At 33.5% G+C, this 23,285-nt stretch overlaps 1 protein-coding gene across 3 annotated transcripts in view; it reads left to right on the top strand.

The window, feature by feature from the left end:
- The window catches only part of Rapgef6 (Rap guanine nucleotide exchange factor 6), a 202,993-nt gene that overhangs the window by 99,251 nt on the left and 80,457 nt on the right, over nucleotides 1-23,285 (top strand). For all 3 annotated transcript variants that reach the window (XM_026400134.2, XM_026400136.2, XM_026400135.2), the window contains exon 7: nucleotides 16,694-16,825. In XM_026400134.2, coding sequence (XP_026255919.2) covers nucleotides 16,694-16,825 — 132 coding nt within the window. The remainder of the gene's footprint in view (nucleotides 1-16,693; nucleotides 16,826-23,285) is intronic.

Raw genomic sequence — 23,285 nt, forward strand, 5'->3', positions numbered from 1 at the left:
CTTACCAAAATATGTTAAGGTAAATGAAAACAAGTAAGTTAAAGAATCAGATCTTAGGGAGAATAAATGTAGGAAAAGTAAAATTAAGCTGGTTTGAAGTTAGTACAATGATTAGCCAACTATCCCCATCCAAAAACAAACAAAAAAACAGCAGCTTCTTCATTGGTAGACAGAGCCTTTCCTCTGATTTTTTAATTTTTCAATCCAAACCTATTTCTAAATCTTTATAACCATCCCTTATTTGCAGTAAATGGCATGATGAACTGAGTTTCAGAGGATCTCTTGCAGAAGTGTTCATGATTTCTGGTGCGACACATTGCCATCAATTGGAATATGTTTTCTATTCATGTCTTCTACCCACAAACTGAATGCCCTTTTTATCTTAACTAAATACTTATCCCTCGCCTGGCATGCGTACGGCCTGGGTTCGATCCTCAGCACCACATACAAATAAAGATGTTATGTCTGCTAAAATTAAAAAAAAATTAAAATTCTCTCTCTTTAAAAAAAAAAAACTTATCCCTTTATGCACTTTGAGATGTGGCACCAAAATTAATACAGTTTTCTTTTTCCTTTTTCATAAGTTCTTGGGTAGAAGGTTCATTCTTACTATAAATCTTAGCAACCTCAGACTACAGGACTACTTTTATAGTTTCTCTTTGGCATATCTGAATTGCCAGCATCATTGTTATTCTTCTATTTGAGGGTCATTATTAAATAAAATAAGGGTTACTTGAACTCAAGTGCTATATACTATGACAGCTGATCTGATAGCCAAGATGGCTAGTAAGTCATTAACAGGAAGGTAGCATATGCCACACAGATAGACTGGGCAGAGGGATGAGTCATGTTCTGAAAGTGAAAGAACAAATCAGATTTTATTTTACTACTCAGAAGAGCACATAATTTAAAACTTATTGTATATTTCTGGAATTTTCTACGTAATATTTTTAGAATATTGTTGACCACAGTAATTGAAACTGTAGAAAGCAAAACTTCAGATGTGGCAGAGGGGCTTTATGATGGTAATTAGCAAGGCCAGTGTGCAGACCAAATATCTTAAAATTTAAGATTGTGAAATAATTTCCAGACTATGGGAAGAATATGGTAGAATATAAAAAATTTGTATATTTTTTATGTGTTGTGTCTTATCCTTTTAAATTTCAGGGGATTGTGTATTTCATAATGAATCCAAATCTTTTTTGGGTAATAAATGTATTTTAAACAATATATGTTAGAAATGTAGCACAGGTGCCCCCCCCCCATTCAGTGTATCATTTGAAAAGACTTGAGATTGTATGTTATATGAGCGTTTGCCTTATTTGGCTACACTCTACCTCTAGAGCCTCCTGTCCCCATTAGGTTGGAAGGTTCCTTCCTTTGATCTTATTCTCTTTGTCTGGAAGGTTCTTATGAGCTTTCTTACCTAATAATATTTCTGCGCTTTGATGGGGCTATTTTAAATAAAGCTGCTATAAACATTTAGGACCATATCTTTGGGGCATATCCAGGAGTGGGTGACAAGGTTAAATGATAAATGTATGTATAAAATCTGTGCATCTAGCTAAAGTCTTTTGATGCAGTATGGTGTCCCACCATGTCTAGCTCCCAAGACTTCATTCATCCATGACCTCTTTAGAGAAGCTTTCTCTGACCTTTTGTCTTAAGAGTACTCTTATCTTCTTTGGTCCCATAGGATGTTACACATCAGTACATGCAGTATGTTCATATAATTCAACTCTATTCTGATGGCAACATGAAACAAAATTTAACAATAGCTTATTAAAGAATTTTTAAGTTTTTAAATTAGCTCATTGATACTATGTGTAAGGCTCTAGATTCAGTCCTCACTACCACCCCCCAAAATTTTATTGCTTTATATTTTTATATAAATTTAATTGTGGCATTTAAAATAGCATATAACAATGTTTTTAGATGAGTTGAATTTTTTATGTTGGTATATACATAGAGTTATACGATAAAATTAAGCCAGGACCAATAAGTGTGAAACATTGGTTTTATGAAAGTCAAGCACAAAGGTATGTATACCTTTGTTTAACCTGAAGTGAATCTCTGAAATATGAGGTATTATTCATGCTCAGTTAGAAATATGATTGAGCCAAATACAAATCAGAGCATTACTCAAAGGTTTAAAATTTTGTTGGTGTCTCCTTTCTTCTGGTGCTGTATTTTTAAATAGAAGTGTGTCAGAGTGGATGTTTAATATATTTATTGTCTCCTTAACTAGATCTCCAGTTAATAGACTAAATCATAACATTTTTCTTTCTTGTGGTTTCTGATTACTTTTTTAAAATTTTTTTAATATTTATTTTTTAGTTGTAGTTGGACACAATATCTTTATTTTTATGTGATGCTGAGGATCGAACCCAGGGCCTCACATGTGCTAGCCGAGCGCTCTACCTCTGAGCCACAACCCAGCCCCTCTGATTGCTTTTTTATATTTTTAGGTGTACAATAAGCTTCTAGCCTTGTTCCTCTCCTTGTTACCTCTGTAACTGAACCTGTACAGACATGAAACCAGCTTGAAAAGAGGGATTTTATGGCAGCATCATTGATCATAGTTTTACATTTGGAATGCTTCCTTTTGCTCAGACTTCTTGTGCATATTTTTTTTCACCCAGACTTTTATTAGTCTTTCATTGTAGTCTACTCTTTCATTGTAGTCTCACACATTATTAATACAGCAAGTGGCTCTTTCTAATGTGATTACACTTTTTGTTTCTCTCTCTCCTGTAATGCTTCATGTTTTGATTGGATTTAGAGCATTTTTAGAGAGATTAAGGATACTTGTCAATGCATTTGAAAAAAATGTAATAATTAAGACACGAGATCCAATTAGCACCTTTATGGTGGTGCACTGAATAATGGCAAATGTTACCACTTGTCCATGAGTGTGACTTCAAAGAGTGTTTTTGCTTTTAAGGATTGTGTGTCTGTGTGTGTGTGTGTGTGTGTGAGAGAGAGAGAGAGAGATTTATCAATTTGTGTAGTGTGAAATAGGAATCATCCCTTAACCTGCACATGAGAAAATTAAATGACTTTAGTGCAAGTGTGTGATTGCTATAATATCTCCATAGAACACCAGAGAACAGTTTAAAATCAAGTCAGGATGAAAGAGGTATAAACACACCTGTTGCATCATTCATCAGAATTTCATTCAGGCTATATAAATTATAGTCACAGATGAGGAAACTATCCACACTGTGAACTTTTATATTTGTGGGCTTGATTCATTCTGATTGTTTTTAATTATATGTGATATTTGGTAAATATTTGTAGAATAAAATGATGAGTGAATAAACAATTTTCTATTATTTCTAAACCCAGGACTATGTATTTTGAGCCTTTGCTATTATTATTTGTGTGTGTGAGATAGTAAGTAATGATCATTCTGCCCCTCAGAAATTTGGAGCTCTACCTCTGAGAATCTGCAGCTTTTCTAAATCACGTTTTCTCTCATCCTATTTACAACCTTAGGGACTCTGAACAAATGTTGTATTCTTCACGGTGCTTTCTGTCTTAAAAATTTCAAGAACTTGCTCTTTTTTGTTCCTGGTTGTCTAATACCTTCTAGCAGAATTCTGCTGTCTTGTTTTCTGAATAATAACAGAATTCTTGGTAGAAGGTTCTTATATATTCTTGGTAAAAGGTACTTGTACCTATTTAAGAGGGCACTAGAGTGTTATTGAACAAAATTTTTAAAATTTTTTGTTAAAACAAAAAACATTGTGGAAATGTAAGATATTAAGAAGGAGTTCTCTCAAAACTGAAGATAGCTACTATTGCTAAGGACTTTTAAATGTATGTTTTTGATTAGTTCAGATCTCTTAACTACTTTTAGGTAATGTTGAATATTTAGTTATATATTGTCATTTTTCATGCAATTAAATTTTCCCTTAAAATACTACTTTTAATATTGTATTCTCATGCAGCTTCCAGATTCTCTCCTGTAAATCTGTAAATGACTGATCATTTCCTTCTGATTGAGTCATAGAAATTAAATTGGGCTGTGGTTATAGCTCAGTGGTAGAGCGCTTGCCTAGCGTGTATGAAGCATTGGGTTTGATCCTTAGCACCACATGAAAATAAATAAATGAAACAAAAGTATTTAAAAATACAAAAACATTAAAGAAAAAAATTAAGTTGCAGGATTTAGGGTATGAAAATTATTTTTTAAGTTTCTATATAAATATTGCTATCTTCTCAGTAGGTAGGCATTTAAAAAAAATTGTTTCTATCATTGACCATATATGAACTTCAGGAGTGTTGGGGAAAGAACAGGGCATACCCTTCTGGCTGTATGGGATAGTTCTCCCTCTGCTAAAGGTGATACTGATTCATATGGATTTGCACAAGGAACCAGAATCAAAGGTTTTTGTCATACTTGAAATGATTTACACAGTAAATGCTTGAAAAAAAAACTCTCTTGATTATTGTCTAAGCAATTCAGTATTAACATATTAAGATATAAGTCTATGACAATGATTTGTGAAGGATTCTGGTTAGAAAGAATTAATAACTACTCAAGCATAGCAAATAAATTAGTTCTAGTTGTTATGGCCTTTACTTTGATTTGTTATCTGTTCAATAACTGAACTATTTTCTGTATTTGACTTTTATAGTATTAGAAAATGTAGTTCTTAAAATTAGAGAAGTAATAAAAAGGTAATCTAATGTAATGCAGGCATTTATAGATAGAGACAATATTGATAGTTTAATTTTAAAATGAGATTTTATTGTTTTGTGGGGCACTTTAAATTATTGGCATTTTATTTTTGAAAATTAATATGCTGTTTCAAAACTGTAGATTTATACATGATATATAATGTATTTCACTGACTCCTCTTTTTTTCAGTGTGTTCTTTTGTGTGAGTATGAAAAATGTTTGAGACAAACTGCCAGTGTAGTAAAGAGTAGAAACATGGTGGTGCCTTTTATTGTTCCTTCAGTTTCACTGATTCTAATTATAGAAGCTTACATCACCTTAGTTGATGATAACAGCTTCTCGCTCCCTTTTGCATTTTCTTTCTAGATCACTCCCTAAGGATAGGTCATATTTCATGGTGCATGTATCCCGCTGGTGGCTTTGACAGGACTTTTTTGACAGCATGTGGTAATCAGTTAGTGGACATAGATGACAGTATGCTGAAGCACACTGTTTCTTACAAAAGAATAGGAGAAGGGTATAACATAGCCCTTCCTTCAGAAAAGCTAAGAAATAGACAGGATAGGCAGTTTGAAGGCAGAATTCCTGGGGGGGCATCAGTAATTAGAGTGAACCACATCTGATAACTACGGAGATTCATTTCAGATGTTCAAGTTAGGCATGGGAGGAAAAGGGTGTCGAAAAGCTTGCTGTGTTCGTTTAAAAGGGCTGTATATTACCTCTGTCCACTGCAATGTGCATCATTTATTCATTAATTTTTCAAAAGGATTCAAGTGTTTTACTATGTAAATCAGTACCTTTAACAGTTTATATTTCAAAAACCAAACAATTACAACTAATTTACTGAAATGAGTGCCTGTTCATTTTATTTCGTACAACTACAGAATTTTTTTTCTTTTGTTCCTCGCCTTTGAAATTTGGTTTCTCTAAATTGTGATTATGTTTCACTGTGCAGATGGAGGATAGACTGTATTTACTATGCTTGAGATTAGTATATATCTGGTTTTTCTTACTCATGTTTTTTTTTCATAATACCTAGAATGTATATCTTCTGATAACCTGTCATAATCCATAGTAACCTTTTTACTTCTTTCTTGTTTATGTTATTACTTACTGAAATAAGTGGTTTGTATATAGTCAGTTTAGTAGCAATCAGAACCTTATCTTTGGTTTTCTACACAATATAGTTTAAAATATTCCAGTTTATTTTTGTTTATAGTTTATACAGTTAATATTAATTTTAATAAATGTATAGCAATTACCTTTTTATAAAACTATATTGTAATGTTTTGAAACTTTGTAGTAGTTTAAAGGGTCCTCTAAAAGATTTCATCAGTATGGCTTAGTATCATGGCATTTCATGTGCAGGGGAAGTGTATTCACAAATGGCTGTTCTTTGGTGATGATTCTAGACATTGTGTAGATCAGGACATTCTTCCTTGTTGCAGTTACTTCATTAGAATTGGTAAAATAATAAGGTGAGGTCATGATAAAATTCTGTGTGATGTAAGTGAAAAATAGCTTATTCTTAATAAATTACTATTCTCTCAAGGGATTTTCTTTCTTCAGTAATTAATTAAAAGGTTAAGTCGGTTTTTACTGAAGAAACAATTTTGTGTATCATCAGGATGCTGTGAATTTATATGCTGAGTATAGAATTTGACCTGTTTGTTTCTTTTCATTGTAGTGTTGTTGCACAGGGAGGTTTTGCATAATAGGATCATCATATAGTTTTTTTTCTAGAATAGCAGATATTATGTGGTGATTGGTAGAATGAGAAGGTTGATGTCACCTTCACTTACAAGCCAAACTGAAGGAAAAGAGTTTTGTTCCTTTATTGAGTTGGCATAAACCACAGTATATCTAACATATGGCATTATGGATTGTGTTTTACATGCTGTACAGCAGTTTTTTAAGCTGTTAAGTGACCATCCCCCCTTGCTCAGCTTGAGGTCCTTCTTTGTGTGATACCAGCATGATTTATAAAATGGGAAAGTTTTCCATTAGGATTTTGCTTTTTGATTTGGCTGTAATTTATCCTACTTATACTGTATGTGAATTGAAATTGAATTATATTTGAGTCCTATTAGAATGATTATGAAGTACAAAATTTTGTCTTTTTGCCAGTTTATCTTCAGCAAAAGTTTGTCTTCATCCATGTACAATGATTTTCCATTTTAAAAAAAGATTAATATATTTTAATTTATATTCAAATGTTTAATATGTTTCAGATATCAACTCGATTTGAATTAAATTGAAAAAATGCATTTGAGCTTGAAAATCAACCTGAACAAATCAAATATTCCATGTTTTACATTTAGAAAACTAGTCATGCTTATTTTATTTGAAATTTAATTTTATTTTTAAACTTATATTTTATGTATCTTCAATTTTGGGGGAAAAAGTTTTTGCATTTTTGGAATCATAAGTTTATAATTATGTATTTTGAAGCATGACTTGTCTTCGTTCAGGATAATACTTAGTTGTACTTAGTTACATTCTAGTTATATAAGTAGCAGCATAATTTCAGATTGGCAGTATAGTGTTGTTCAAAAAGTGACTCAGACTTTGCCCAAGGGATATTAAGGAACCCCTCCCTCCTACCCTCCCCCCTTCTTGAGCCCAATGACAAGGTGTTTCTTCTGTAGTAACTGAAATCCTTTGTTAAAACTTGTCTTAATCTCCTTTTATGATGCATACCCTCGCTCACTAAATTAAAAATATTAGGTGAATAAAGAAAAATGGTTCTGTTGCCTTAATTTGTTTACTGATTGTTATTCTCAGAATTTTGCAATTTTGCTGCCTGGATCTGTAACTATTTTATCATTGGTAACTGTTTTTCTTTAGCCATGGAGAGGCACTATTATAAGCTTAAGTGCTCAGGTGGGAGTATCTACAGTTGATGCCTTGTGGCAGAAACATGAAGAAAGAAGAAGTGTGGATACTAGAGTTATTGTTCTTTTCAGATAGGAGAGGGTGTGGCAAATTAATATTTTTCTGTAATTTTTAAAGAAAAATTGAGGCCATTTCCTTTTAGTTCAAGCTCATATTGGAAGGAGGTTTAATCATTTTCTCCTCTGACTCCTGAGTTTTGCTGACCTCTCATCTCTTTAAAGGAATTTAGCAATGGGCCACAGAAAGGTACTATATTATACAGATTATTATTCTTTTAAAGGAGTTGATGCAATGCTGCATCTGTTATTCTGAGGATTTTTTTCAACTTTTTCTTGCAAGAATGAGATTATATTTATTAAGCTTTACTGTTCTCATATAAATCTTAGCACCAGTTTTTATATTTTTAATGTTAGAGTAGACGTGAAGATTATACCTTTCAGAACAATTGTTAGATAAAAAGCAAGTTTCGCCAACAAAAATCCCTCAATTCGTATTGTTACAAAATACACATGTGACATCTGAGTACTAGACTGCCTTATGTATTTGGAATGCAAGAGTATCTCACCAGAGCTAATTATTTTACCTTGGGAGGACAATGCTGTGTTAAATTTGAATACTAATTTACAAGTATGGCTTCTGAAATATAGCTTTATATCAATGTACAGAATTAAAACTCAAAATGGATTTTTAAAACAAATGTAAAGGGTGTGTAAGTGAATTTTTTTCCTTACAGAATTCAGCTTGCTGACATGTCTCACTGAAAGAGAGAGAGAGAGAGAGAGAGAGAGAGAGTGTGAGAGTGTGTGTGTGTGTGTGTGTGTGTGTGTGTGTGTGTGTGTGTGTGTGTGTGTTTTCAATAAATTGCTCTTTGGGCTACATCTGCAGATACAGTAGCCAATTGATCTAATGCAGTTTCTGAAGGCTTTCTGTACAGGTGATGTCATCCTTTTAGCTCTATTCTCCTCCCACTCTCTTTCCTTCTTATTAGATATTTCATCTTACTGCAGAGCATAGAATCAATAGGAGCTTCTCCTTAGGGAACTGCTCTGAAACAGACAAGGACAGTAGGAATTAAGACACTAACATAGAATCTTGCTTTATCAAAAGATGAAGTGTTTTTGTACCATATTATACATAAATTTTTAACCAGAAAAGCCAGACTTAGATCAACAGCACTGTCTTACTGATGCATTAGAACAAGAAGCAGTACTGCAGAGCTGTAAACAGTGCTTGCGAAAAGAGGAAATAATTTGAATTTTGGAGATTTCTCAAGCTTTCTACAGGATAAACCTCTTATGGCATACATTTTTTCTAACTACTATTTGTTCAGTGGGGTTTTTTTTTATTTTTAACCTCTGATGGTTATGCATATAAAGAAGAAACTTTTAATCTTTAGGATACAGTATTTTGGTTTGCTTCAGATGAAGAAGGATATTGCAGTGCTTATTCTACAGACTGAAATAAGTTGAAGAAGACACAGCTATAATACAGAGAAGAAAGGTTTCATAGAATCCAGGAACACAGATTTGGTGCATGTTGCCTTATTTGCTTTGATTGGTACAGTATTAACTGTTAAGCTACCATGGTGCATGTCTGGTGCATGTCTGTGCCAGGTGCCTGAGGACACATGTAAATGTCCAAACAGCCAGAATTCTAAACTTCTTTATTTACCATGCTTTGCTTGTTAAAGTGAACATTCTAATAAGGACCATTACAGTTATTTAGAACAATACTCTTAAGCTTCTGAAGGCTCCTGATTTCGGTTTGTAAAGAGGTTTGGAGAAGCTGCGTTTATATAATACTACAGTGGTGTATGATTTGTAAAAAGAAACTTAACAATTTTGTCAACATTCTCATCGGTGTGGCTCTGAAAAAGAAACTACCAGCCTAGGAAATGGCTTTTCTTGTTCGCTGTTATGCCAATTGTCTTCAGCCATGGGCCTCCAAAGTAAGTAATTATTATTTTCTTTGAGATTGATATAATACAGTTATTAAATTTAAATTATATTTTGAATTATAAATTAGCCTTACCATGCTAGTATATTTTCTAAAACTTGAAGAACTACAAAGCAGCCTAAAAAGCTCAATATTATTGCTATTTTATTTTTAATTCAAAGACATCTGTAAAGCATTTTAATATAACCTCTGAGACAATTTGAAAAGTATCTTTTAAATAATCTGTTGTCTTGAAAAACGTAGTGCATTTGATGTGTACCCTCTTCAGACTGAATTGTCATTTGTTTCTGGCCATTACTAAAACTATGATCATACTCTTTTAACTTGAATTTATTTTGTTGCTTTACTTTCTTCAACAGCTGGTATATTTAGATATATGAGTGAAATCCTTATATTTTACAACATTTTTTACTAATATGGTGCTAGAGATGTTATGATTGAAGAGTACAGTTTTTTGAAGATTAGGTGGTAGTTCGTAAGCAGTAAAATAATATGAAAAAAACACTGTATGAATGTAAAAATATTTAATGATGTATTGAAGTATTTTTGAAGTAGTAATAGATAAACCTTTTGTCATTTTAAAGCAAACATATTAACTCTGAAAATAGCAAAATGCCACATATAGAAAATGCTAGGTTGTTGCAAAATACATACTGTAATTCAGTAAATTTTATTGTTCATAGTAGCTATTCATAACATCTGCAGCTTTATGCCACTTGAGTCATCATTCCTGTCTTGTGTGCTAATTTCAAAACAAAAACAGGTGTATAAATTTTTAGTTTTATATAACTAAATATTTAGAAAATATTTTAATAATAACATTGAATGTTAAAATTTCTTCATGGATCTCTAGAATAGAGACAGAAGCCCTTTTCAGGAAGATATGAAAGTCTTTGTTTAAAGGTTTCCTTGTTGATCATGACTAAGGGAGAAATACCGTGGCAGCATCATGATGTACTGTTTTATTTGGCTTAGCTCATTGTATATCTTTTCTAAAGGCATCTTCTGGAAGGACTTAAATTCTCTATTCATTTGACTAATAGCTGATTCTAATGTAAAGAGATGGAAAGAAATCTAGATACACAATCTATTCATGCTATTATCTGCACATATTTAGAGGATAGCCTCTTTAGTGCAAATGCCACCTGTGGGGCCCAAGCATTACTGAAGCTTGATAGTGGCACTACTGAGGTTTCAAACTATGTGTGGAAGATAAATGGGTGAGACCAAATCAGGCAAAACTTAACAATGAAGCATAGGGGTTGTTTTTTAAGATTACCAACAAAAACACTTTGGAGGTACTAATAGACAACTTTTGATCAGAGATTTAGCAAGTATAGAAGAATTTATAAAAGTACATGTCTTCTTCCCTTCTTCCCTATCTCCAGTGTTACTACTGACAGAATTTTAGTCTTAAATTGAAATGACACATTAAGCCTATCATTAAATTTTTATTGCTTGGTACTTCTGATTCCCTAATACATTTTCTTGTTTTTAATTTAGTGATCTATGTATTCTGCTTATGTTACTTAGTATTTCACTGCGCCAAATTCATTTATTTTCTTGCTAAAATAAGTAGTTCTATCAGCAAGGTCCTTAGGGGATGAATCTTAAGTCTTTGTATGTTCAACATTCCTATTTATATTTTATCCTTAAAATGATGTTGAGTTTGTCATAAAATAACAAGTCCAATGTCTTTTCCTTTTAGGACTTTGAAAAAGCTAATGTACTGTCTTCAGCTGATTATAATTTTTGTTATGTTACTTTAAGTAATCTGTTTTTCTTCTTGTTAGTGGTGGCTAATTATGTTTTTATTTGTTTTATCCTTGGTGCTGTCAAGTTTTATCATAGATTGTCTAATGTTTTGTTTTCTTTCCCCTTCTTGTACTTGAAGGACTCTAACAAAAGTTGAAGATTCTCATTTGTCTTCAGTTATGAGAACTTTGTAGTTTATGGAGAAAAAAATTACAATTGCTTCTTTTATCTAGTCTCTCCACATCTTGGAAATCAGAGTCTGTCAGTAATGTCTCTAAACATTTATTTCAGTTTCAGTTTCTGACTCACTAATTCATTTTCTATTTGTAACCAGTACTAGTCATATTTTAGATTTGTAAGTTTAACCATGTATTATATATGGAGTTTGTTAAATGATGCTTTTCCTAACTACTTTTGTTTTCATTTTATGGATGCTCTTCTTTTTCCTTATTGTTTTATTAGCTCCTTCTTCAAGTATAAATCCTTCTCTTGGTTGTGTTTTTGGATTTCTTTCAGAGTGGTTGACTTTTCTCAGGGAAGGTTTTAGTTGGGGGCTTGCTTTCGTGGTCTACTAGGGTTGTTTAATGGGACTGTTTACTAGGTGGAAGAGGCAGACCACGTGGGTTTCTGTTCTCCTTCTTTTAGGTGCTTTTGGAGTCATTAGTCATTGGAAATTTATGCAAACCTAAATCATTTCTCAGTCCATATTACTTTGATTGTCCTCATCATTTGACAAAGCTGATTGTTCCCTCCTTCAGAGACTTTCTTCAAAATAAAAGTCTTCACCGTGACCTACAAGGCAATGTGATGTCTTCCTCTCTCCCAGCACTCCTTCTTACTCCACCCACTGTGGTTTCCTTACTTGTTCTCAAACTTGACAAGCATTTTTATACCTACTTCCTCTTTTCTCAATGAGTCTGTCTGCCTTTACTTTTATAAATATTAACTGTAAATATTGATTAAAATTTTCTCTTTGATTTCAAAAATATTAAAGTGGGAAGAAATGCCTTAGAATTAAAAAATAATAATAATTAGATCATTTAACTCTCATCTTTTACAAAATAATGAGGAATGCACTAAATTTCACCAGTAGTTTTGCATGCCTCAGGCGTAGTACTGTGATGATCTGGTGGATATACCCAGGGCTAATAAGATTGGATACAGTTGTTTCCTCTGGGTTTTTGAGAAATTTTAGACTGTCCACAAAACAAACTGCAGACTACTTTTTAGATCTTGGAAACATGACCACCCCCCACCACTCCCACCCCTATCCCCCTCAGCTGACACTTTTCTGCATATGTCACTCTGTCAAGTCCTGGAAACGTCCTTATAATTCTGGTGGTTCACTTTTAATTTCATAAGGCTTCCATCTTCTTGTGCTTTGACTAGTGTCTCCTGTCCCTCATCTGTGTGATTTTTCTTTTACTTCATCTTCTGTGTTTCCAGAGTAGTCTCTTCCAAACACTTACTTGCTTAAAACTATTTGAAGGTTTTCTTTTAGTATGGAAATCTATGCCCCCAGGAATGCCATATCTGGCATCTCCTACAATCCTTCTCTACATCCCTACCTGAGATATATTGGATTGCTTATGGTTTCTGAATACAGCATGTCTCTAGCCTCATGCCATTCAACAGAAATATAAAATACTAATAAGGTATTCTACTTTTTTTGTTATCGTTTCGGGTCTTCTAAATTCAGTCCATATTTTACACTCACAACACGTCTGTGTCCGAACTATCCTTCCTTGAAATGCTCAATATGTGTGACTGGTGTTACTGTGTTGAGTGCTATAGTTCTGGGTCTTGGTCAGCACTGTTTAGTCTTGATTATTCCCAGGACTCATCTTGAACATTATTCTTCCTACTATCTATCCAGTGAGAATGAGGTCTAAGTTACATTAGTTATTTTAACTTTAAAAAAAAAAAGAAAATTGAATCTCCCAAACTCCCAAAGATTCAATTTGTGTTGTAGCCAGCATCAAATATACACTAGGTGCTCCTAGTTCAGCAGAGGGAAAATTAGACCACCAAGCCTGTTAGAAATGTTTTATATATATAATAAATAAGTAGAGGGTACAGTTCTGAAATGTCTTCCTTTAAGCAGCACATTGGCACTTTTTAATATGTATCCAAGAATTATATTTATATCTTGGTCATTTTAAAACTAACAAGTAAGTGACTTGCAGATAGGCACAGAAATTATGTTTTTAAAGGAAGTTTTAATAATGCAGTTTGGAGTTTAACTGATTTTTGAGGATTGCTGTTCTGTTGGAGAATTGATTTTTTAAGTATATTTAAGTACATTTTTAGGGTTAATAGTATATAGTATTTATTATTTTTAGAACTCACTGAAAGCTCTTAAATGAAATAATGTTTGAGTATGGTTTGTAAGGGACTAAAAGTTTCACATAGCAAAAAGTATCTTAAGATTCTTGGTTGTGGCAGATTATTCTTGAAGGCTAAGTTTTTAAAACATGAAGTGGAACTTAGAACATGCATGTAACATTATTTTTATGCTACATGTGTCTGCATTCCAGTTGATCTCCATACTTCCTTTGCCCTTCTATGCTGAAAGTATTTCTCATGACCATTTCTTGGCCAAACATGTAAATTGCCCTCTAAATTTTTCTTGGAGGGATACCTGGGATTGTCCTAAAATTAATTGCCATGTAAGTATTTCTTTTTGGATACATGGAATTATCCAAAAGCACTATTTCACATTTGTAGGATGCTGATAAGAATATTGAGGAAAAGTAACTTTGGAGAATCCTATGTGAAACAGATTTCTTTTTTCTGGGACTTCCTGACTCTTCCATAAATACATTTGTTATCAAAAGAGTAGAGAGGCATAAGAATATCATTGTTTTCCAACAGCCAAATACTCATGGATTTTATCTCCTGGAATGGCTCTAAACAATTGACAACACACTATGCTGAGTGAAATACTGAATATGCATATGCTAAATTTCTTTTTGTTTTCTGTACAGAAGATGAAATGAAATCTCATCTGTTCAGATATCCTTGGAAACCTGAACAGCAAAGTGTTCAGAAGTCAAATATATTCATTCATTTATGCTGTACATACTTAATGAGCAGACATGTGTACAAGATAGGTATCACTATGCCAGGCCTTCATTTGGTAATAAGAGTGGGGGGGGATATTTTTATTTATATATATATATATATATATATATATATGAGAAAGATATACAGAAAACATGAGTTCCACATTCAGAGCAGTAGAGTGAAAATGGAACTTTTTAAATCTTCAAAATATACACTATGATGGGTTAAGCATTTAAGACTTGAAATCTTTCTGTTACTGCAACAAAACATTGTCTGCTGAGAAATATAGCTGCTCTTAATGTCATTGTTTTTCCCCCAGATCTATAGTAGCCTATTGAAATCAAATTCAAAATTCCCACATGGTATTCATGATTGTATTCTTTCTGTATAGTCTCTCCTCAGTATCTCTCTGTCACTATATCTTCAGTCAAGAACACCCTATATACTTAAATAATGACTGTGTTCAAGCTTAACCACATACTCCCACCCCTACCCCACCATGTAGGTTCCAGTAGAGGATAAAAGTTCAAATCTGGGAAATGTATGAAGGAGTCTAGAAAATGGGAAAGTTTTGCCAGATCTGATGGACTGAAAGGATGAGATCTGATGGACTGAAATGATGAGAATGAATTGAGTTTGCTGATGAAAAGTCAACTCTTAAGTCCAGGCTGGATCAGGAAGAAAAGGAAAAAGAGCAGATAAGCTGCAAGAGAAAGTTAAAGGAACCAATAATTTATTTTGAAGGAACAGAACCTTTATTCTACTTCATTTGTTATAAAGAAAATAGAAATTATTGAGTATTGAAAAGAAATTGATTTAGAGTCAATTTGCCTGGGTGTCATCCCAGCTTTTCTGCTTTCTAGCTGTGTGACCAAGGGCAAACATTATACTTTCTCTAAGCCTTGGTTTACTAATCTGTCAGTTGGGTATAATAATAGTATTTACCTCTTCTAGTTCTTTGATTAGAGTAGGTAATCTGTATAAAAGGCATGTAAAGTGTATTTGCTACTGTTTATGTATTTACTACAAGTAAGAAACACTCAAATGGAAACTGGAATCACCAGTCTTTATTGTTCCTATCCCTTAGGAAGTTTGGGGGAATGAAGTCTGTTTTCTTTGATATAGAAAACAGATGGTATTTGCTTATATATACTCTCCGCTCTTAAACTAAGCTCCTTAAAAGCATGACCTATCTGTTATCATGTTGATCTGACCACCAATATCCCTGGCACAAAGTATAGTATCATAGAGAGTGCTAGAATCAAATAGGACTGGGTTTGAATCCTAATTCACTACTTCTTGAGGGTGAAATTGGGAAATTATGTAATTTTACTGCCTGCGTTCTTTATCATAAAGTAGGAATAATAATAATAACCTGCTTTTTAGGAAGTCGTGAAATGAATATCAGTCAATACATTATAAGCATTACCAAACCTATTTCCAGACTCGTTCTGGCTTTGGTTTTTTTACTCTGGTATCACTTGTATGAATGACTTTCTTCTCCTTAGTCTTCTTACTTCTTCTCTTGGTTTTCTTACTTGGAAGTCTTATAGTGTTATAACATCTCCTATCCTGGCCAGGTGCAGTGACACATGCCTGTAATCCCACCAGCTTGGGAGTCTAAGACAGGAAGATCGAGAGTTCAAAGCTGGCCTCAGCAAAAGTGAGATGCTAAGCAACTCAGTGAGAAGACACTGTAAATAAAATACAAATAGGTGGCAATAGCACATGGGAAGATGAACTCTCCCTGTTTGGTTTACCCCTTTTCTTTGGCTGTATTTGATTACAGTATAAGATGTTCTTTTTTTTTTTTTAAAGAGAGAATTTTTTAATATTTATTTATTTTTTTTAGTTTTCGGCGGACACAACATCTTTATTTGTATGTGGTGCTGAGGATCAAACCCAGCACCCGCACGCATGCCAGGCGAGCGCACTACTGCTTGAGCCACATCCGTGTGTGTGTGTGTGTGTGTGTGTGTGTGTGTGTTTTAATAGTATTCTTAAGCTTTACAATGGGAATAGCTGATATTTTTATTTGGTGGTAAAAAGGGGTGAGGTTTATCCTTTGAAATACCGTTAGTAATGGCAATCTCTTTTGAAAAACGTTCAGTGATCTTGCTACTCTGTTAGGTTTGCCTAATCATTTTAGAAAGTGCCATCTGCTTGTTACTATTTAAAAGATTTTTAGTAAGAATGAAAAATTTAGGTTAAAAATGAAGTTGTACAGTAATGTACATAAAATGAAAATGTGCTGCAAAAGTGACATTATATTAAAATCTCCTAAAAACATAAAGTTTGACATTTAGAATAACTAAAATTATTTTTCTTCTTCAGCTTCCAGCTGATCTTACCAAGATGCACCTCACAGACAACCCTCATCCACAGGTGACTCATGTGTCTTCTAGTCAGTCTGGTTGTAGCATTGCCAGTGATTCTGGGAGCAGCAGTTTATCTGATATCTATCAGGTAATATCTTAGGATTGTGTGCTGTGCATATAGCGTTTTTATTCTGCAAAATACTCTGTGCCTATGCCTTAGATGGTCATGTATCTTTTAATTAGAATATGAAATTCAAGCATAAGGTCTTTGCAAAAGTATGTTTTATATACTGTTTCAAATTCATAAGTATAATTAAGAAGATGATCTATATTTTGAGAAGGATTTAGTAAGTATAGTTTAGTAATATATGACTGTAGCATTCTCTCTCATTTTTTTTTAATCCAGGCAAATCTATCTTAATATATAATGCTTTGGTTAAAAAAGAAAGTAAGAAAAGTTTTTTGAAACCCCTGAACTCAAACTTATAAAAAGGTTGATATTTAGTTGTATAAGTCTACTAACTATAAGTCATGAAGAAATTTACAGTTGTTTATGAATTGTAAAGACTATTATTATATAACATGAATTACATACAAAATTAGTAAATTTGCAGACTTTCCCATTCTTAAAACCCCAATAGAAACTTTTAAACTTACTGAGATTTTCAGTGATTGTGTAATAGAAAGAGGGGCTCTGGAAAGACCCATACACAGAGAGAATCCTCACAAAACCCTGCTGAGGTTAAATCCAAATTAGATTCAAGTCAGTGCAGTGTTTCATGATCCTGATAGTGGAATGTCTGTGAGATTTTATTTAATGTAAGATGTTAGGAACAGTTCCCTAGGTATGAGTTTTTATGTCCTGAAGTGCAGTGGTGGTTGACGTCATAGATTATAAAACATAAAACATTACATGTTAATTACATGAAACACACATAATAATCAGAACCAAGATGACTTGATGTTGAATGAAATTAACATGTAATTTACCCTCCTTTATTACAACCTATATGAAGACAGATCACTTCCATTACCTGAGAAAGAACACTATGCCTTTTTGTCCCCCCTCCTGATCCATAACTCCCAGCAACCACCAATCTTTTTTTTCCCCTAATAGTTTTTGTATTTTCTAGAAAGGCATATAAATAAAATCATATGGTTTTAAAAAACACGATGCAATGAAACTTTCAGATTAACCAATAAAATAAAAGTAAGTTTTAATGAATTTAGGGAGACTGAACAGGTAAAGGGAATAGAAATTAAAATTGTATAAAAAGGAACTCAGAAATTTAAAGGAGAAAATTATGGTAGTGCTGTTGTGACATGTTTGAAATAAATCACAGAATCAGTCTTGAAGCAAGACATGGAACTTTTGTTTCACCAGAAGGACAGGAGGCTGCAAGCAGGTCACCCGTGTACCCCTTGACACCCTTCAGAATTTGGGCATCTCTTTTATATCCAAAGCCACAATCTACTAGTAAGTCAAAACCATACAAGATACGAAGTGGATCAGAATTCAGGGAACAGCACATTCCCCAATAAAAATGGGGACTAAAAGGAGACTATCTTACATTATATAAAAATAAACATTTTTCAACCACTGTGTGATGTTAAACAGGGTGTGCAAAGCAGGATGGCAGAGGCAGGGTTTTCTCATTGGAGAAGTGGGGATTTTGGTTTTGGTGGGGTTTTTTTGTTTTTGTTTTTTTTAAATATGAAATGGAGGCTCAGGGTAAAATGGAGTTTGTCTGGTCAAGGCACATATAGTTTGTCCCCTAACAGTGCTAAATCAAAATGCAAAAATGTAAAATCTTTAAGAGTAGCCAAAGAAAGTAAAAATTCTCAAACTGTTACACTCAGGGCAGTACTGAAAGAAATGCCATAAAGGTTACAACAAAAACAAGCCAACATATAAAAACAGAAGGGAACAAAAAACCACTACAAATCTAAAAAATACACACGTCTATATACTTATATATATTTCTGTACATAGAATGTACACTGAATTCAAGAGCATCAATTGACATCATTACCAGTGTTTTCTTACTGGTGGTAGGTTTGTGGGTAGTTTTTGTTATGTTTCTTAAGCGAACATTATTATTTCTGTTTTTGACAAATCTTAAGGAGGATATAAAGAGTGTATTGTTAAAAATAAAAGTTGAAAAAATTTGAGAAAAGAGAAAGGATTAATTACTAAAGGGTAAAAGAAATTATCTACTTTGGCAATACTTAGAAAACTGAATATACTTGATTACAAGTGTGTATTGCCAGTACCTTAAAGAGCAATAGTTTAATTGTCTGGAGCACCTAACAGTAACTCTTAGCAGGAAAACTGTTTATACCATTTTATATTGCCAAATACGTGGCTAAAAATCTATGCATTTCTACTGAGCTACATCCCTAGCATCCTATTCATTTCCTTCTTCAGAGTTTTTATGTCTTATTATTTAAAAATAGAAACTCTTGGCTCTCAGAGAAAGTTATTTACCACAATTTGGGGGGTGGGATGCAAGGAATTGTTTCAGTGAATATGTTTATAAAATCAGATTAGCTTATAACGTTTGGCTGAAAGTAGGTTAGGATGTTGGATTATTCTTGGATGAAATATTCTATGCATTATCAAAGTTCTCTAAAAGAAATGCTTCTTTCTAGATTTCTTTTTCTCTATATCAGTCCTTTTTCAATAGCAGGAAAATTGTGAAATACTGACTCTTGAAGAAAAGAGTTTGTCTTTTCATTAACTCATTCTTAAATAGCCTTAGTTTCTATGTGGAAAATAAATGTGTTGCTAAAACTTTGTTATGACAATAACACAATTCCTTAATTTATGACTCTACTGACAGTCTTGTCAGACAAGACTGTCACTTTTCCACGGGTATCTTTTTTTTTTTTTTAATTTGTTTGGCTACTCCCATTTTTTCAAGTCCTGTTTAATTTGCAAGAATATTTGAATCACATCACTTCTATATTTAAAAAGTGTTTAGAGAAGAAACTTTTTAGATCGAATCCATCCCATTTATTGATTCTTGGTTTTAATTCTTGCTCTTATAGGAGTCATATTAAGGAAGTTGGGGCTTATTAACCACATGATGAAGATTAGGGCCTACTTTTTCTTCTATTAGACACAGAGTCTCTGGTTTAATTCCTGGGTCCTTGATCCACTTTTGAGTTGAGTTTTGTGCATGATGAGAGATAGTGATTTAATTTCATTTTGTTGCATATGGATTTCCAATTTTCCTAGGACCATTTGTTGAAGAAGCTATCATTTTTCCAATGCATGTTTTTGCCACCTTTGTCTAATATAAGATAGTTGTATTCTTGTGGGTTAGTATCCGTATCCTGTATTTTGTACCATTGGTCTACCAGTCTTCTTTGATGCCAATACCATGCCGTTTTTATTACCGTTGCTCTGTGGTACAGTTTAAGGTCTGGTTTAGTGATGCCACCTGCTTCACTCTTTCTGCTAAGGATTGCTTTAGGTATTCTGGGTCTCTTATTATTTCAGATGAATTTCATGTTGCTTTTTCTATTTCTATGAGTAATGCCATTCTTGGGAGCAAATTTTTACCCCTCACACATCAGATAGAGCACTAATGTCTAGGGTACGTAAAGAACTCAAAAAGCTAAGCACCAAAAAGAGAAATAAATAACCCAATCAATAAATGGGCCAAGGACCTGAACAGACACTTCTCAGAAGAGGATATACAATCAATCAACAAATTTATGAAAAAATTGCTCATCATCTCTAGCATTTAGAGAAATGCAAATCAAAACTACTCTAAAATATCATCTCACTCCAGTCAGAATGGCAGCTGTTATAAAGAAACAACAATAAATGTTGGTGAGGATGTGAGGGAAAAGGTACACTCATACATTGATGGTGGGACTGCAAATTGGTGCAGCCAATATGGAAAGCAGTATGGAGATTCTTTGGAAAACTGGGAATGAAACCACCATTTGACCCAGCTATTCCCCTCCTCAGTCTATACCCAAAGGACTTAAAACTGCATATTACAGGGACACAGCCACATCAATGTTTATAGCAGCACAATTCACAATAGCTAAAATGTGGAACCAACCTAGATGCCCTTCAGTAGGTGAATGGATAAAAAAAAATGTGGCATATGTACACAATGGAATATTACTCCGAAATAAAAGAGAATAAAATCATGGCATTTGCAGGTAAATTGATGGCATTGGAGATGATAATGCTAAATGAAGTTAGCCAATTCCAAAAAACAAATGCCAAATGTTTTCTCTGATATAAGAAGGCTGATTCATAGTGGGGTAAAGAGAAGGAGCATGGGAGGAAAAGATGAACTCTAGATAGGGCAGATGGGGCCGGGCAGGGAGTTAGCAAGGATGGTGGAATATGATGGACATCATTATCCAAAGTACATGTATGAAGACACGAATTGGAGTGAACATACTTTGTATACATTATATATAAGCAGAGATATGAAAAATTGTGCTATATATGTGTAATAAGAATTGTAATGCATTCTGCTATCATTTATTTTTTTAATCAATTAAAAAAATAAAAAGTGGGGGCTGGGGATGTGGCTCAAGCGGTAGCGTGCTCGCCTGGCATGCGTGCGGCCCGGGTTCGATCCTCAGCACCACATACAAAGATGTTGTGTCTGCCGAAAACTAAAAATTATTTTAAAAATAAATAAAAAGTGTTTAGTTTCCACCATTACCTGATTTACACTCTTCATTGTAAATTCAGATCTTTCACCTCTCACCACAATTTGCAGTTTGGTTTTATATTCCAGTATTCCCCTATTTATACATTCTAGATTCAGCTTCATGGCAGATGAAGATTCTATTCCCTGAAAATTTTTGCTTTTTCCTGCACTTGTACTTTGTAGTCATATTTCTCTCATTATATAGCTCTGCCTTGATGACATTTTCATTTTTGTCTCTATCTCCTTGGAATACACAGCAGTTTTCCTCTATGTCATACCACTTTCCTATTATACTTTTTGTTTTTTTAAGTTAATTGTAAACTTGACATTTTGCATTACGAGAGTGAATTTATAGAGAGCAGAGTTGATATCTTACTAACTTATATTTCATGCTTGAGTCAAGCACAGTTTTGGCACTTAGAAATTAATCTAGAATTGTTTTTTGTTTTGTTTTGTTTTGTTTTTGTTTTAATGAAAGTAGAAACCAGCCAACATTAGTTCCCAGAAAAATGCAGAATAAATCTGCTAATGTTTTATTTTACAGGGCAGAGGAGCCCTTACTTTTCCTGCCTGTCCTGTTACAGAGATTATGAAATGGACCAGCCTACACTATAATTATGAAAGATTAATTTCACAGGATTCTTGCCCTGACCAGAAATCCAAAGAGAAGCCCTTATATGGGCCAAATGATCCATGAAAGAGGTTAAATAAAATACTAAAAATGAGAATACAGAAAGAAGCAGAACTGAAAGTGTGAGGTTCTAACTTTATACTTGCTCTAAATTTGAAAATGTGGTTTTTGCAAGTTTGTATAACTCTCTTAATTTCAACCTGTGATAGCTACATGTTTATCTAGATGTAAACAGGAAAAATATTCTCTGATAGTTCATTTGGGAAAGGCCAAGTCACCAGCAAATTACCTCAGACCTTCTACAACACCAAATTATATGCACACACATACACAGACACATTCATATGACAGAAAAGGAAGAATACGATAATTTTAATACTTGTATTTTTAGTTCTATCACCAATATACTTTTCCTACCCTGAGCTTATTTTACTTATCATAGTCTGAGGGCTTACTGTATCCCAGGTGCTAGGATAAAGAGGTTGAAAGGCCGTGTCTTAATCTGCTGTATATCCTACCTTTAAAAAAAAGTAGAACTCATGTTTTATACTAGCTCTTGATATTATCATATTATTCTCTCAAATTCTGTTTATGAATTTAAAAATAAAATTTGGAGAGGAGCTTCCCCTCCCCTCTTTAAATTGTGAAGTTTTTGTTTTTTGTTTTAAACTCATAGTTCACACACTTTCTTACTGAGTACACCCAGTTCTCCTTATGAGCATAGTATTTAGTTATAACATGGGATTGTCCCTGTATGATGCTTTCAGGTAGACTAGGTGACTTATAAAACACTGGAATTTATTTCTTAGTTTTAGAAGCTGGAAAGTCGAAGATCAAGTTGCCAACAGATTTGTCATCTGATTAAACCTTTTTTGTAGTTCATTTGCCATCTCATAAAGGCCCTCTTTCTAGATAGACACCATCTAACTGTGTCCTCTGGGCTATTTTATTTATTTTATTTTATTTATTATGGTACTAGGGATTGAACCCAGGGATGCTTTACCATTGAGCCACATCCCAGCCCTTTTTTATTTGGAGACCAGGTCTTATTTAAGTTGCCGGGCTGGCCTTGAATTTGCCATCCTCTTGCCCCAGCCTCCTGTGTTGGTGGGATTGCAGAACACTACTGTATCCATCTGGCCTTTTTCTTAAGGGTACTAATCTAAACATTTATAGGGTTCCAATGACCTAATCACTTTCTTCAAAACTTAATCTCTTCATAGGTCCCACCTTCTAATACCATCTTGGGGATAGGGATTTAAACATAAGAATTTTAGGGGCTCTAGGAA

This window comes from Urocitellus parryii, chromosome 1 (assembly GCF_045843805.1).
Source record: "Urocitellus parryii isolate mUroPar1 chromosome 1, mUroPar1.hap1, whole genome shotgun sequence".
NCBI lineage: Eukaryota > Metazoa > Chordata > Mammalia > Rodentia > Sciuridae > Urocitellus > Urocitellus parryii.